Source organism: Eupeodes corollae, chromosome 2, assembly GCF_945859685.1.
Source record: "Eupeodes corollae chromosome 2, idEupCoro1.1, whole genome shotgun sequence".
In the NCBI taxonomy this organism is placed as follows: Eukaryota; Metazoa; Arthropoda; class Insecta; order Diptera; family Syrphidae; genus Eupeodes; species Eupeodes corollae.
This window is the reverse complement of record NC_079148.1, coordinates 138,156,552-138,169,121: the sequence shown is the minus strand read 5'-3', so window position 1 is coordinate 138,169,121 and position 12,570 is coordinate 138,156,552. Positions and strand designations below refer to the sequence as shown.

The following is a 12,570-nucleotide window of genomic DNA, read 5'->3' as shown; positions in this document are numbered from 1 at the left end:
AACTGTCGATGAATTCATAAAATTATCCAACTAATTTATAAATTGTTTAAAATTTATAAACATTTAGCAATAAATAACTATAGAAACCCTGTTTCTTAGAAGATGAAGCTGAATTTAAGAACTGTCATTGATCGAAAACAATACGAAATATTATTGGTTATATTATATTTACAGCTTTTTACAGGACTCAAGCATTTTTTAAAAATATTTTTCAACCAGATAAAACATTTTCGGGATATTTTAGAATAGTTTTTAAAATCTTTTTTTTAACACAAATGATGCATGATGAGTTTATTTTATTTGCATGAGAAGTTATTCAATCGTATATACTCTTAATGAGACTTCAATATAATAAACATTAAACTGTACCTTCTTTCTAAAATTTACAATATATTCGTTTTTATAGCTCTCTTTTCAACTATTTTATTCTGTATATTTTGCAATAAAATATTAAAACTTTATAGTTCAAAGTTTTAGCGGACGCAAATCCAATCATCCATTTTGACACATTTCTTGGCTTCACTTCACTGTATGCTGCCAATTTTATTCGTTCAGTTCTATTTCAGTATGTTCATATTAAAACTGGTTGAATGCATTCATCTGTCAAAATGAAAATTTACCGTCACTTACCGGATAAACATATGTTGTTGGTTATTTTTGAGGTGACTTTGACGTCTCTTTATTTTTTCTTGCTATCTTTTTTTGTAAGTTAAAAATATCTGAATCGCTTTTCTCTCTCTCTTTCTCTCTTGCTCTCGCTCTCTATCCCTCTCTCTAACCATCTAATGAAAGCGGGATAAAATTGGGGAACATTAAAATGAGTCACTTTAAAAATGTAGAATTTTAAAACCATACCTTGTATATATCTTATTACTTTGTGTACAAGAAACATTTTTGCATTCAATCGAAATCAGAACTTGATATTTTTAATCTTACTTATTATTTTCTCAACATTGTAGATTTGTGTATAAAAATGAATGTCAACGCTGGTCGTAGTGTAAACCACTGTTTTTCCAAATGGCCACGTGGGGTATTATTCTTGTGTGTCATTATTACACATTGAAGGCGTAAAGAGAATAGTTCAAAGTTATTGCAAACAAAAGTTAGATCATCAATTTCGACATAATTTTTCTCTACTTCACTGAATGCTTCCAATATTTTGCGCCAAAGTCTATATTAATAATTTGATCTAAGAACAGACTGAACGCATTCATCTGTCAAAATAAGAATGTAAGAAATGAACATTTAAATGGCATCGCAGGAACAATTGCTGTTTGATGTTTATTTATATTGAAAGCAGAAAAAGAATAAGGTTCCCAAAAAAGAGTTAAGATATTTTAATAGATTATGTATAATCCAATAAGGGGTTTCATTTTTATTTTAAAAAATAACTAGTATTTTTCATGTATTAAAATATTCTGTCCATGAAATTTTAACTGACCAGTTCGCATATTGGTGGATCTATGTCCTCGATAGCTTCACAGATGATTATTGTGATCGACTCTTCGAAAAATAACGATGGAACAGTACTGTTTCATATTAAGAAATGGCATTAGTTGACAGCTTTGAAAGTGGCAGCTGCTTTAATAGCGGACTAGATAGATAGATAGATATATAAAAAAATGAGTATTTTAAGTTTAAAATTAGTTTTGACAATAACTTTAAGTTGCTGTCAGGTTAAAAAGGAAATTTAAAAAATATATAAGCTTAGTAAGCAGATTACGTTACATACATTCACGTGTTATGAAAATTCATTTATAATAAGAATGCGATATTTACTTCACGCTTTTAAAAAGTTATATAAGTTTGAGTAGCAGTAACCATTAAGAATGTTGAGAAGTTGAGAATGAGAAAGTATGCATGCCGCTGCCAAGAAATTTTCTCCTGTACGTTATGAATACTGGGCAGGTTCCAATAAAGTGCATGGTATTTTCCGATTTATCCATATTACATTATGTACACATTCTATCTGCAATGAAAATGTTCTTGTTTATAATGACTTTCGATAAAATGTTGGGTAATCTATTATTAGGAAGCTTTAGATTTCGTCTTATGAAAGAAAAGCGTAGCTGGAGGGACGTTAGAAAACCCTTCAGTAAACCTGTTTAAATGTGCAGAGTATAGTTAGGCGTATTATCGGGCAGTGAAAAGCATCTTAGTAGTACCCGTGGCATGATGGTTAGTGCGTTGGACTATCATGCAAGGGGTCTTGGGTTCAATCCCTGCCTGTGCCAGCTTAATTTTAAAAAAAAATTAATTTTCGCGGGTACTGCCTCTTGCGAGGAATTGACAAATACTTCAAGAGTAATTCTTGTCATGAAAAAGTGCTTTCTCAAAACTAGCCGTTCGGATTCGGCCTTAAATTGTAGGTCCCTTCCATTCCTGACAACAGTACTCGCACACAGGAATGGTTGAGAGTTGTAAGTCACTAGGCCCTGGTTCACAACGGACTGTTGCGCCACCCCATTTGATTTGATTTGAAAAGCATCTTTTCATGAAGAAACGCTGCAATTTTTTGACTTGGTTGTATTGGCGGTATCCCCAAAATTGAGAACAGTACAACATAATAGCTTTTGAGGCGGCATTGTATATTTTGAACTTTGTTGAGTGTTGGACGATATTGTCTCGCAGCAGTCTCAACCACGTTGCATTGATGGAGTTCATAGATGCTCCCAATCTGTTTGTTAGATGCTCATTCCAAGAAATGTTGTAATTTTTGACACGCTGCTCTTCTTCCACCATTGCGAAAAATTACTATTTCCGACTTATCAAGATTTATTTCAAGATTCCATTGAATGCAGTAAGTCTTAAAACCCTCAATTAGCTGGTTCAAATTGGAAGGATTATCTGACAACAGTACAATATCGTCCGCATATAAGAGAGTGTTAATTTGAAGATCGTCTAAAATAATACCGATTGGAAGTTCCGCATGAAGATCATTTAAAAACAGAACGAAAAGAGGGGAAAACACAAATCATCCTAAACAGCTGTAGTAGTAACCTTATAAAGGGACTTTATAGTAGCCAGTTTCTTCGAAGATATTCCGAGAGTCGATAGCTTATAAATAAAAGCATTCCTGTCAATGCTATCAAAAGCAGCCTTAAGATCGATGAAAAAAGCGTAGAGATTCTGCTTTTGGCAGAGTTGAAGTTGAATAATGCATATAAGATTATAAACTTGGTAGACAGAAGAATTGTTGGTTCTATATGCAGCTTGAAATTCATTGATGATGTTGTTTTTTTCTAACCAAGCTGACAGTCTGTTCAAGAGAACTGTAGTAAACAGAAATGAAAGTCCTCTATAGTTTGACACTACATTTCTATCTCCTTTCTTGAACAGTGGGTATATAATGGATTTTCTAAAAGATGATGGTAGCGTTGCAGTTTCAAGAATCTCAGTGAATAACTTCTTTATTTCTTCAATTAGAGATGGACATGCAATTTTATAAAATTCATACGGTATTCCATCAAAACCAGAAGTTTTCAAATCTTTTGATGAAGTTATAGCAGAATATATCTCGTGCAGTTCAATAGGGTAATCTAACTCCTGAACATGTCAGTCACTGAGAAAGAGCGTACGAGATACTAGCTGAATCATTTGATTGCGAGTGAAAGCTTTCAAAATATATTTTAAATTCATTTACTTTTATTGATGTTGTGGTTTTAATCGACTGTCCGCATATTTGTTTAGCAATCTTCCACCACTCCCGGGCTGAATGAACATATTCAAGACTCCTAGTAAGTTTAACGAAATAAGATTGTTTTTTTAGTTTTACATAAAATCCTATATATATTGTTGGCATCATAGTAGTTTCTAGGACTTGTTTCCAGGTTCAGTTTTCTGAAGAGTTTAAGGTGTTAAAGAGCATTTTTCCTGGCCATAAAAGAAGCTAAATCAAACCAAGGTTTTTTTGGTTCAAACTTAACATTTTGTTGCATGGGAGCTCAAAATACAGCTTTTGATTGCTTTGCATCGTTCTTCAATTGAATCTGTCGGTATTATGATGGAGGGTACAAGTGACTCGAGCTTATTTTTATAAGCAACACCTCTTCGGTCATACCATTTTATTCTAAAGATACATCTTTAATTGGTATTTACTGCTGTTACTGAAGATTTTAGGGAACAAATTAATGGAATGTGATCACAATCTACACTAAAATCTTCAAATGAATTAGTGATTGCGTACGAAGGGCAACAGTAGTCAATCACTGAAAAACCTCTACTATAGCAAACTATACAACATGGAAACCTAAACGTCAAAAATTAAATAACAAGCTATCAAAATGTTGGAAAACGCGAACACTCAAAATCAATTTGATTACAAAATAATTGCTATTATAAAATGCTTATTTAATTAAACATTTTTGGCTAGCAGGTGATTAATTAATAAAGAATAAGATGATTAAAAAACAGTTTTAAATTTCTTTAACTCTATCAATTTTTGTATTTCTTTTTACATTTTCAAAGAACTATTATACTATCCATATATTACTATATTAAATTATAAGACTTGTAGTATTACATTTAATAATAAAAACTACCTTCCAATTAGTTAAATAGTTACTTTTTTTCATCAATTTTGTAACTTTCCTGTAAACATTTTTTAAGCTTACTAAATTTTTCTGTTATGAATTTGTCGACAGTGCTTGTTTATTTCTGTAGCTCATCAATAAACAAAAACAAAAAAAACATGCAATTTCATCTGCCAATATCTTTTTCTTATTCACAAAAAACAATATAAAATTTTTAAGCGACAAAATCCATATTATCCAATCTCATAAACAAAAAGCAATGAGTAATCAATAATTCACTTTGTTATTTTTTTATGTTTCACATATAAATATCATTAATTGTTTTTATTGAAATTATTTACTAAAAAAAAGTAACTTATCAAGCGATATGTTATATGCTATATGGAATTGAATGACTGACACTTTAAGGCTTAAGTATTAAATATTTTTTGTAATTTTAATTAAAAATTAACAAAACAAAAACAAAAATACGAATTAAAAAATAAAAAAAAATATTATCTATTAAATTTTATAAAACTAGCAATGCTTGTTCATGCTCCTCGTAATATTTCTATGCATTTTGGTCTGCTCTCATACATATGATATGTTTAATAAATATTAATTTGTTTTTATTTATTACAATTTTTTAATTTTTATCAAATTTTCAAAAAGAAAATATATATTTCTCTCCAAGTACCTTCTTATTCAAGCAAGCATCGTAGCTGTGAAAAAAAAGAAACATAAATAAATAAAAACAAATTAACAACTTAACATTTTTTCCTAACTAACGTTGACTGAAAATTTATAATTTTTTTATTAATTTTGCATATAAGATGTTGGCTTCTTTTCTTATTCATATATTCGATGCAACATTTAAATTTGTCTGCATAAATTTAAAAACCATAATTTACTCACAAATCGAATGTTTGATTTTTTCTAAATAACAAGAACAACAGTAACGAGAAAAAAAACTACACTACATATAAATGCTTGAAACAAACAAAAATTACTTACAAAAAAGTGCCTTATAATAATAAATTAAATTTAAATTAAACTTGATAATACATTATATTATTTTTGTGGTATTGAGTTAATAATTTTTTTTAACTAATTTTCTCAGCAAAAATTTTTAAATAAAAATCGCTAAATACAATAAATACATAATAAATTCTGTAAAAAGCTGGAAATGGAAAAAAATATATGAAATTTCACAATAAAATAATTTAAAAAAATATAAAACGAACATTATAAGTAATTTTTAAGAAATGTACGCCAAGAAGCCTGTGTCTTTTACTTAGTAGTAGTTGTAGTTAATTGTTTAGAGATGAAAATACATTAATTAATTATTATTATTATACTTTTTTATTTAAACATACCTACCTATACATAATAGATCCGGTAGCTTTCACTTTATATATATATAAAATAAATGTACACACACTCCAAACCATAATTTTTTTCTTAAATAAATTCAAAAACACACTTTTTTTATTATATACACGATTGAACCCTAAATTTACGAAAATTATTTTAAATGTTCTCCTTTTCCCTGTGTCAGAACCTTAATGTTATTCAAACTTTTTGTTTTACTTTTTTGTTTGTTAAATTGGACACATCACAAAGTGTAATGAGGAAGATATGTTTCCTTTATTCGGGGTATATGATGTTGGTTTCCTTTATTTGATCCTTATGCTAACATCCAAAAGACTCCCTTGTGACTTTGGATTGGTTGTTACATAGATTATTGTATATACCTAACTTATATGTAGATTTATAGGTGGACCCTTTTTAAAACTTAATTCCCCTTACACCAGTTAAAATTTTCATTAAAAATTGAAAAATTTATACACTCAGGGGTTGAAGGGTTCTAAATAAATAATATAAATATTTTAAAACCGTAATTCCTTAAACTAAACAAAAAAAAAATGTAATTCGTTCTTAAAGTTTTGAAACACTATTTATAATATAAGTTACACTCCTTTTAGTATGAGTTACTGAAAAGAGAACTCGAGCCTAAACGAAAACACCACGCAGCTGCACCTGGCGTTTCCTATCCGCCATTTCAGTAAAGTTTATTTTCGGAAAGAGTACAAAAACACTATGCACGATTGTATCTTACGTTTATTAAAAGACCACTTTGTTTTTTAGAACCGTTATTAAAAACGACAACGTACTCGAGCTTGAAATTTCACTTCGCACGTTTTCACTTGAATTCTTGATATTCGAAAGAGTACTCGAATCATCGAAAAGAACATTCTGCACTCTTTCATCTGATGTTGCTAACCAAATATTTCCTCCTTTTAGGTTCATTATTAGAAAGAGTACATAAGCACGATTGCACATGGTGCTGTTATGCCCCTAATTTTTCTTAAGTTTTTCAACGTAACTCCTGTGTTTTTGAAATTTTGAAAAGAGTGTTTTCTTCCCATATTCTAGGAGAAACAAATTTGAATTTCCATGCATTGGTCATTTGCAATTGTACCTTCATAAAATGCCCTTAATTTTTTTACCCATTTTTACCGACATTGAGTGAATATTATTTCATAAAAGTTTTGAGTATAAAAACTAATTTTAAACTATTTTTTTGTTCCATTCTTAGAGACACTCGTATTTGCAACATAAAAGTCATAATCAATTACACTGTCAGGTAATTAATGGATTTTTCCATTTATCTTAAATAAAAAGTTCCCAAGCACTTTTCTTCAAATTTGTTGGTACAAATATTTACTTAAAAAAATAAATTTTATATTTTATTAGGAAACATCGCCACGAAGATGCCTAAATCAACTTCGTTACAGATCAAATTACATAAACTGAAAAAGTATCTAAATTACTCTTGGGGGCTATAAGAGAAACAATTGGTATTTTTTTTTTTGAAAATTATGTTTTTTTGTTAAATGTTGTTCGCATCATGTACAGATCTACCTTTACCGCAATAAATTAAGAAGTAAATATATGCTAGTTGGCAACAAAATGTATACTTTCATGACTTAAGATCATTGACGACTTCAAAATTTGTACTCCCAACTCCAATTTCGTAATTTTATAAACTGATTGATTATTGTTTTGTATTAAATTAAAAAAAAAAAACACCCACAACATTTGCGAACTTGTATTCATGTCCCACTTTAATTCAATACTCAAGATTTGATTTCAAACAAATTTACTCCACTCGTACTCTAGTTCTCCTTCAAATGAATGCACTCACGAATAATTCAAACAATTGCCTTCTCCTGCTTGTACCAATGCAATAATTATAGAATACGAACTCAAAACTTTCTCTCTCTTAAGACTTCAACGAAATTCCTATCCTCGTAAGAAATCTCAATAAGTTCACTTTAAATCCAACAAACTGCTTTGAATACTCGTATATATACCTCATAAAACTTTGTGATCGAATTAACTCTAATGTGTGTTTCCCAATTTCTGCATCAGGTATTTCCTCTACCTTGTGTCAAAAAAAAACCTTGTTTGTTGTCAAACCATTAAAAAATTTAAACAAAAAAAAAACAATTTTTTCAAAAAATCTTTTTGTATTTCATTGTGTGAGTGTTAAAATCCTTTCCCTCAATCCTTAAAAAAATTAAATTAAAAAAAAAAAAAAACATAACAAAAAATACATTTTTTTATTAAATTAACTCAATTTTTTTTGTTATTAAATTTTTACAGTACCAGCTGTTTTCCGGTCGAACTTAAACAAAATAAAATATATATATATATCTATACTCAAACTAACATGCTGGTTCAACATAACTAACTAACTAACTATATAAACAGTTAAGAAAGTTTAAAAAAAATAATTTTTTAAACCAAAATACAACAAGAACAAGAACAAAAAAAACATGAAACAATATTTGCCGACACTTTCTTTTTTTCAAAATATTCTCAATGTTTTTATTATTAAAATATATCAATACATATTTACATTTAATATAAATACTTCTTATCTACAAAAAAAAAGAAAACAAATAAAATCAACATATCTTTGTATGTTTAAAAAATATTTAGCAAAAATCTCTATAGACTATAGCTTTCAAAAATCAATCATCATATCACAAAACACTCTTCATATAGCCTTTAAAAACTTTAAGTTTATTTATTTTGGGTTTTAATACAATTTGTTTATTTAGAAACTATTGTTTTTAAGTCATACTATTTTACAATTTAGTCGAAGCTCAAGTTTCTAAAACGTTGACAATTTTTGAGATTGAATTTCAAAATCTTAGCTAGTGTTAGAATTTTATTAATTTATTACTTTTTGTTCACTTAATTGTTTGTTAACATTTAGTTTAATAACCCTTAAAAATATTCCAATTTTTTTTCAATTTCAAATCAGAAAAAAACTAGATTTTTTTGGAAAACAAGTCAGAGTACTAAAATTAATCAGACAGGAATTAAAGTTAGCCAGAAAGAAAAATGAAATAACTCCTTTTTTTTTAAAGAAATACGAAACTTTGAATTGTATATGCAATTTCGAAAAGGGCACATGTAAAATATTTAGTGAAATACATTTTTTCATACTAATGCGACCCTTTTAGATCGCAAACAGCACATCTTTGATATTAATTCTACTATAAACGCCATCGCCTGTACATACAACAAATAAAATGTAAGCACTAGTTTGAAAAATAACTTGTTTTTTTTTTTCAAATCATAAAAATTTTAAATTTTCAGAGATTGCATATTTAATTAAATTTTGTGTTTTTTTCATAAAGAAGAAAAACTACAATTTTCTGATTCTTTTCGAAAGAATGTTGGCCAATATTTCTTCTGTGCGCAATTTTCAAAAATGCATTTAATTTAATAATATGAGTAAGAAAATAAAAAAAATAATTTTCAAATCTTATGAAACATAAAATAATGAAATCTTTGCAGCATCGAATTGTTTTTCTTGTTTATTTTCAAAATATTCCTTAAAAGTTAATCGACTAATTTATGATTCAGCTAAACATTATTTAAGTATTCTTTATCTTAAAATAATTTAAAAATAGTTCAGATTCTCTATTTTCCAGTTTTTGGTAAAAGAAAGGACTGAAAACTTAAGATTGATTGTAAGTTTTTAGCAAGTATTTTTTTTATTGGCGCAATTGAAAAAGATTAAATTTTTTGTTTCTTAACTTCCCGCAGAAAATGTTGACATATCTAAACGTTTCAAGGATCGTTGAAAGTAAATCGTACGTCCGTACGTTTGGGAAACCATTTTTCGTCGTCCATATTTTAAGAACCAATAGAGATATACCAATAGATGCTAAAAGGACTTTACAAAAAATTGTGTGTTTTGTTTTACTTTAAAAATTGTTTGTGACGTGACCCAGATAAGTACAATTTTGAAATAGAAAATATTGTTATTAATCATATTTGATTTAAAAATCATAGTTTAAAAACATTACGTTTCTTATCTTTGAAAATATTCAAATACCTTGCATTTACAATTTATTTATACAAAAGTCACAGAAATATTGAATCCTATCCATGTAATTTATTTTTTGTCACAAGAAAAAATTCTTGAATAGTTGCCTTATTTTTCAATATATAACTCAAAACAGTTTTAACTGAACTAAAAGTGTATCGGTTAGATAGGAATTCAGTTTTTGAACTATTACCATATTTTGGGAATTCAAAAATAAAGTGCTCATCTGCCGATTTTTCTTAAACTTTAAAAACATACTTAAAACAATATTTTCAATGCAGTCAAAAACTTTACTCAAAATCTTTCTTTGTTTTCATAATTCTTCAGTGGAAAACCATTTTTATTAGTTTTTTATTGTCAAATGAATTTGTGTAAAAAATAAACTAAAAGTAAGTAAACAAGTTTGATTTCAATTTGCCGGCATTTTTAGTTGAAAATCAAATTTTATCAAATTTAACAAAATTTCTTTAAATATTTTATAAAAAACTACTCATTGGATTTTCTAAGAACATTGTTTTAACTTAATAACACAATTTTGCACAGAATGAAATACTTTTGACGTCAATAACTCGGGAAATAAATTTCTAGGATAAATCGAACATCAGTTTAAACAACTTTTTTGATTCTTGTTTTTTTATAAGAAAAAACACCTGACCGTTAAATTCTCCTAAGAATGTTACATTTTTGCCAGGATATTCGAGTCTAAAATTTGTGTTCTTTTAGGATTTTTTTGTAATAAAAACCTTTTTATTTCGGTGTTTCTAAAACATTTTACCAAATGTCAAACACGTTTTACTTCGTTGCACAAAATTATTCGAGACATCATTTTTAACTTCCCATAGGAAGTTATTGTAATGGGTGCGATTTGTCGAATTGAAAATTTTGACATTTCGCGACGTTTCAAGGTCCCTAGAGTCGAAATAAGATATTTTTAGAAAGATGTCTGTATGTGCGTGTGTACGTACATACGTTCGGAGGTTCGTAACGTTTTTTTCGTCGTCCATAGCTCAAGAACCAGAAGAGATATCGACTTCAAATAAATATTGTTATCATAAGGCAGAAAGATCCAGAAAGGGCTCTCAAGAAAATTGTTTGGGTGGTTTTTTTACCAAAGCAGTTTAAAAAATGGTGAAAATGTTGGTTAACACTAAGTCTCTCTAGAGACTTGAATTAAATTTTATATTATATATTGTAAGGTGATACCAAATCAGTATATTTTTGGAAATAACAATTCATTTAACGGTTTTTTTATTAATCAAAAAACTGAAAAAAAATGTTTGTCACCTTGAAAATTTTAAGTATAAAACATGATATTATCTTCAAAACTATTTTATGCAACGAAAAATAACGTTTTTAACATCTGGCAAGATTTTTAGAAAAATCGAATTGACAGTTTTTTTTATAAAACATAAAAATCTACTCAAAGTTCGTGAAAATTGATTTTCAACTCAAGTATCTTTTCAAAACCGTGAGATATTGGGTTTAAACTACTTTCATCTTTTAAAAAATATTATTGTCAACATTCAGTAAAAGTTTTGAGAAAAATCTAATCGACAGTTTTGTTTACAAAAAAACTAAAAACATTAAAAAAAATGAACAAAAGTTGGTAAAAATTGATTTTCGGCTCAAATATCTTTTCAAAACTTTGAGATATTGGCTTTAAACTCTTTTATCTTTTAAAAAATATTGTTTTCAACATTCAGTCAAATTTTGAGAAAAATCTAATTGACAGTTTTCTTACAAATAATAAAAACCTACAAAAAAAGCAATACTAAAATTTGGTAAAAATTTACCTTTGACTAAAATTAAAAATATTGTCTTCAAACTTTTTTATTTCACAAAAAAAATGTTGTTTTCGATATTTATTATTTTTTTTTTATAAAAATCCAACATGGCTCTTGTTCATACAAAAAAAAAATCTACAAAAACGTACCCAAATTTGGTAACCTTTTAAATCGAAAAAGATTGATAAAAATTTGTTTTCGACTAAAAATCTATTTAGCAAAACTACATTTCCAACTAAACTATTTCTTTATATGAGAAATATTATTTCAATTTTAAAATTTGTATGAATAATTCAACTGCCAACTTTTTTTAACCAACACGAAAACCTAAAACCTTTTAAGCAAGAGAAATGGACAGACAGGATGGGGAGTTATCAGTGTGCGTCGCGTCTCAGCTTTTTTTTGTTGAATATTCGAGTTGACAATTATTTCTTTTTTCAGTTTGTTTGATTTATAAAAGAAAACTGTTAATTATCTGTTTTTTAAACTATATTTGTTTATAATTACGTCACATTACATAATATAAAACTTAATTGAAGTTACTAGCGTTATTGCTTCTTGATTTACAGCTCTGTGAAAAAAATAGCACCAACCACTTATTGTAGTTATAAATGAAAGATTTTTTTTAAACAAATGATAGTAAGAATTTTATTTTACATTTTTAAAACAGAAGTGAAGATAAAGTAATTTATAAACGTAAACACTTATCCATTATAACTAAAATAAAATAATTAAATACCACTTTTTTGTGTGAAAAATAATACACCAACATTGGAAATTCGTAAAAAAGTACAAATTCTGGGTAAAATCAATAAGTTTTTGATTTGGAATAATATTAATTAATTAATATTTTGTCTAATAACCC

At 27.6% G+C, this 12,570-nt stretch overlaps 1 protein-coding gene across 1 annotated transcript in view; it reads left to right on the top strand.

Moving 5' to 3' along the window:
• Positions 1-9,062, top strand: part of LOC129946974 (SCY1-like protein 2) — a 156,065-nt gene extending 147,003 nt beyond the window's left edge. Inside the window, exon 20 of the mRNA XM_056057360.1 lies at positions 8,181-9,062. Within this exon, the coding sequence (XP_055913335.1) occupies positions 8,181-8,207 (27 nt within the window). The 3' untranslated portion in view covers positions 8,208-9,062. The remainder of the gene's footprint in view (positions 1-8,180) is intronic.
• The last annotated feature ends 3,508 nt before the right edge of the window (positions 9,063-12,570 follow it).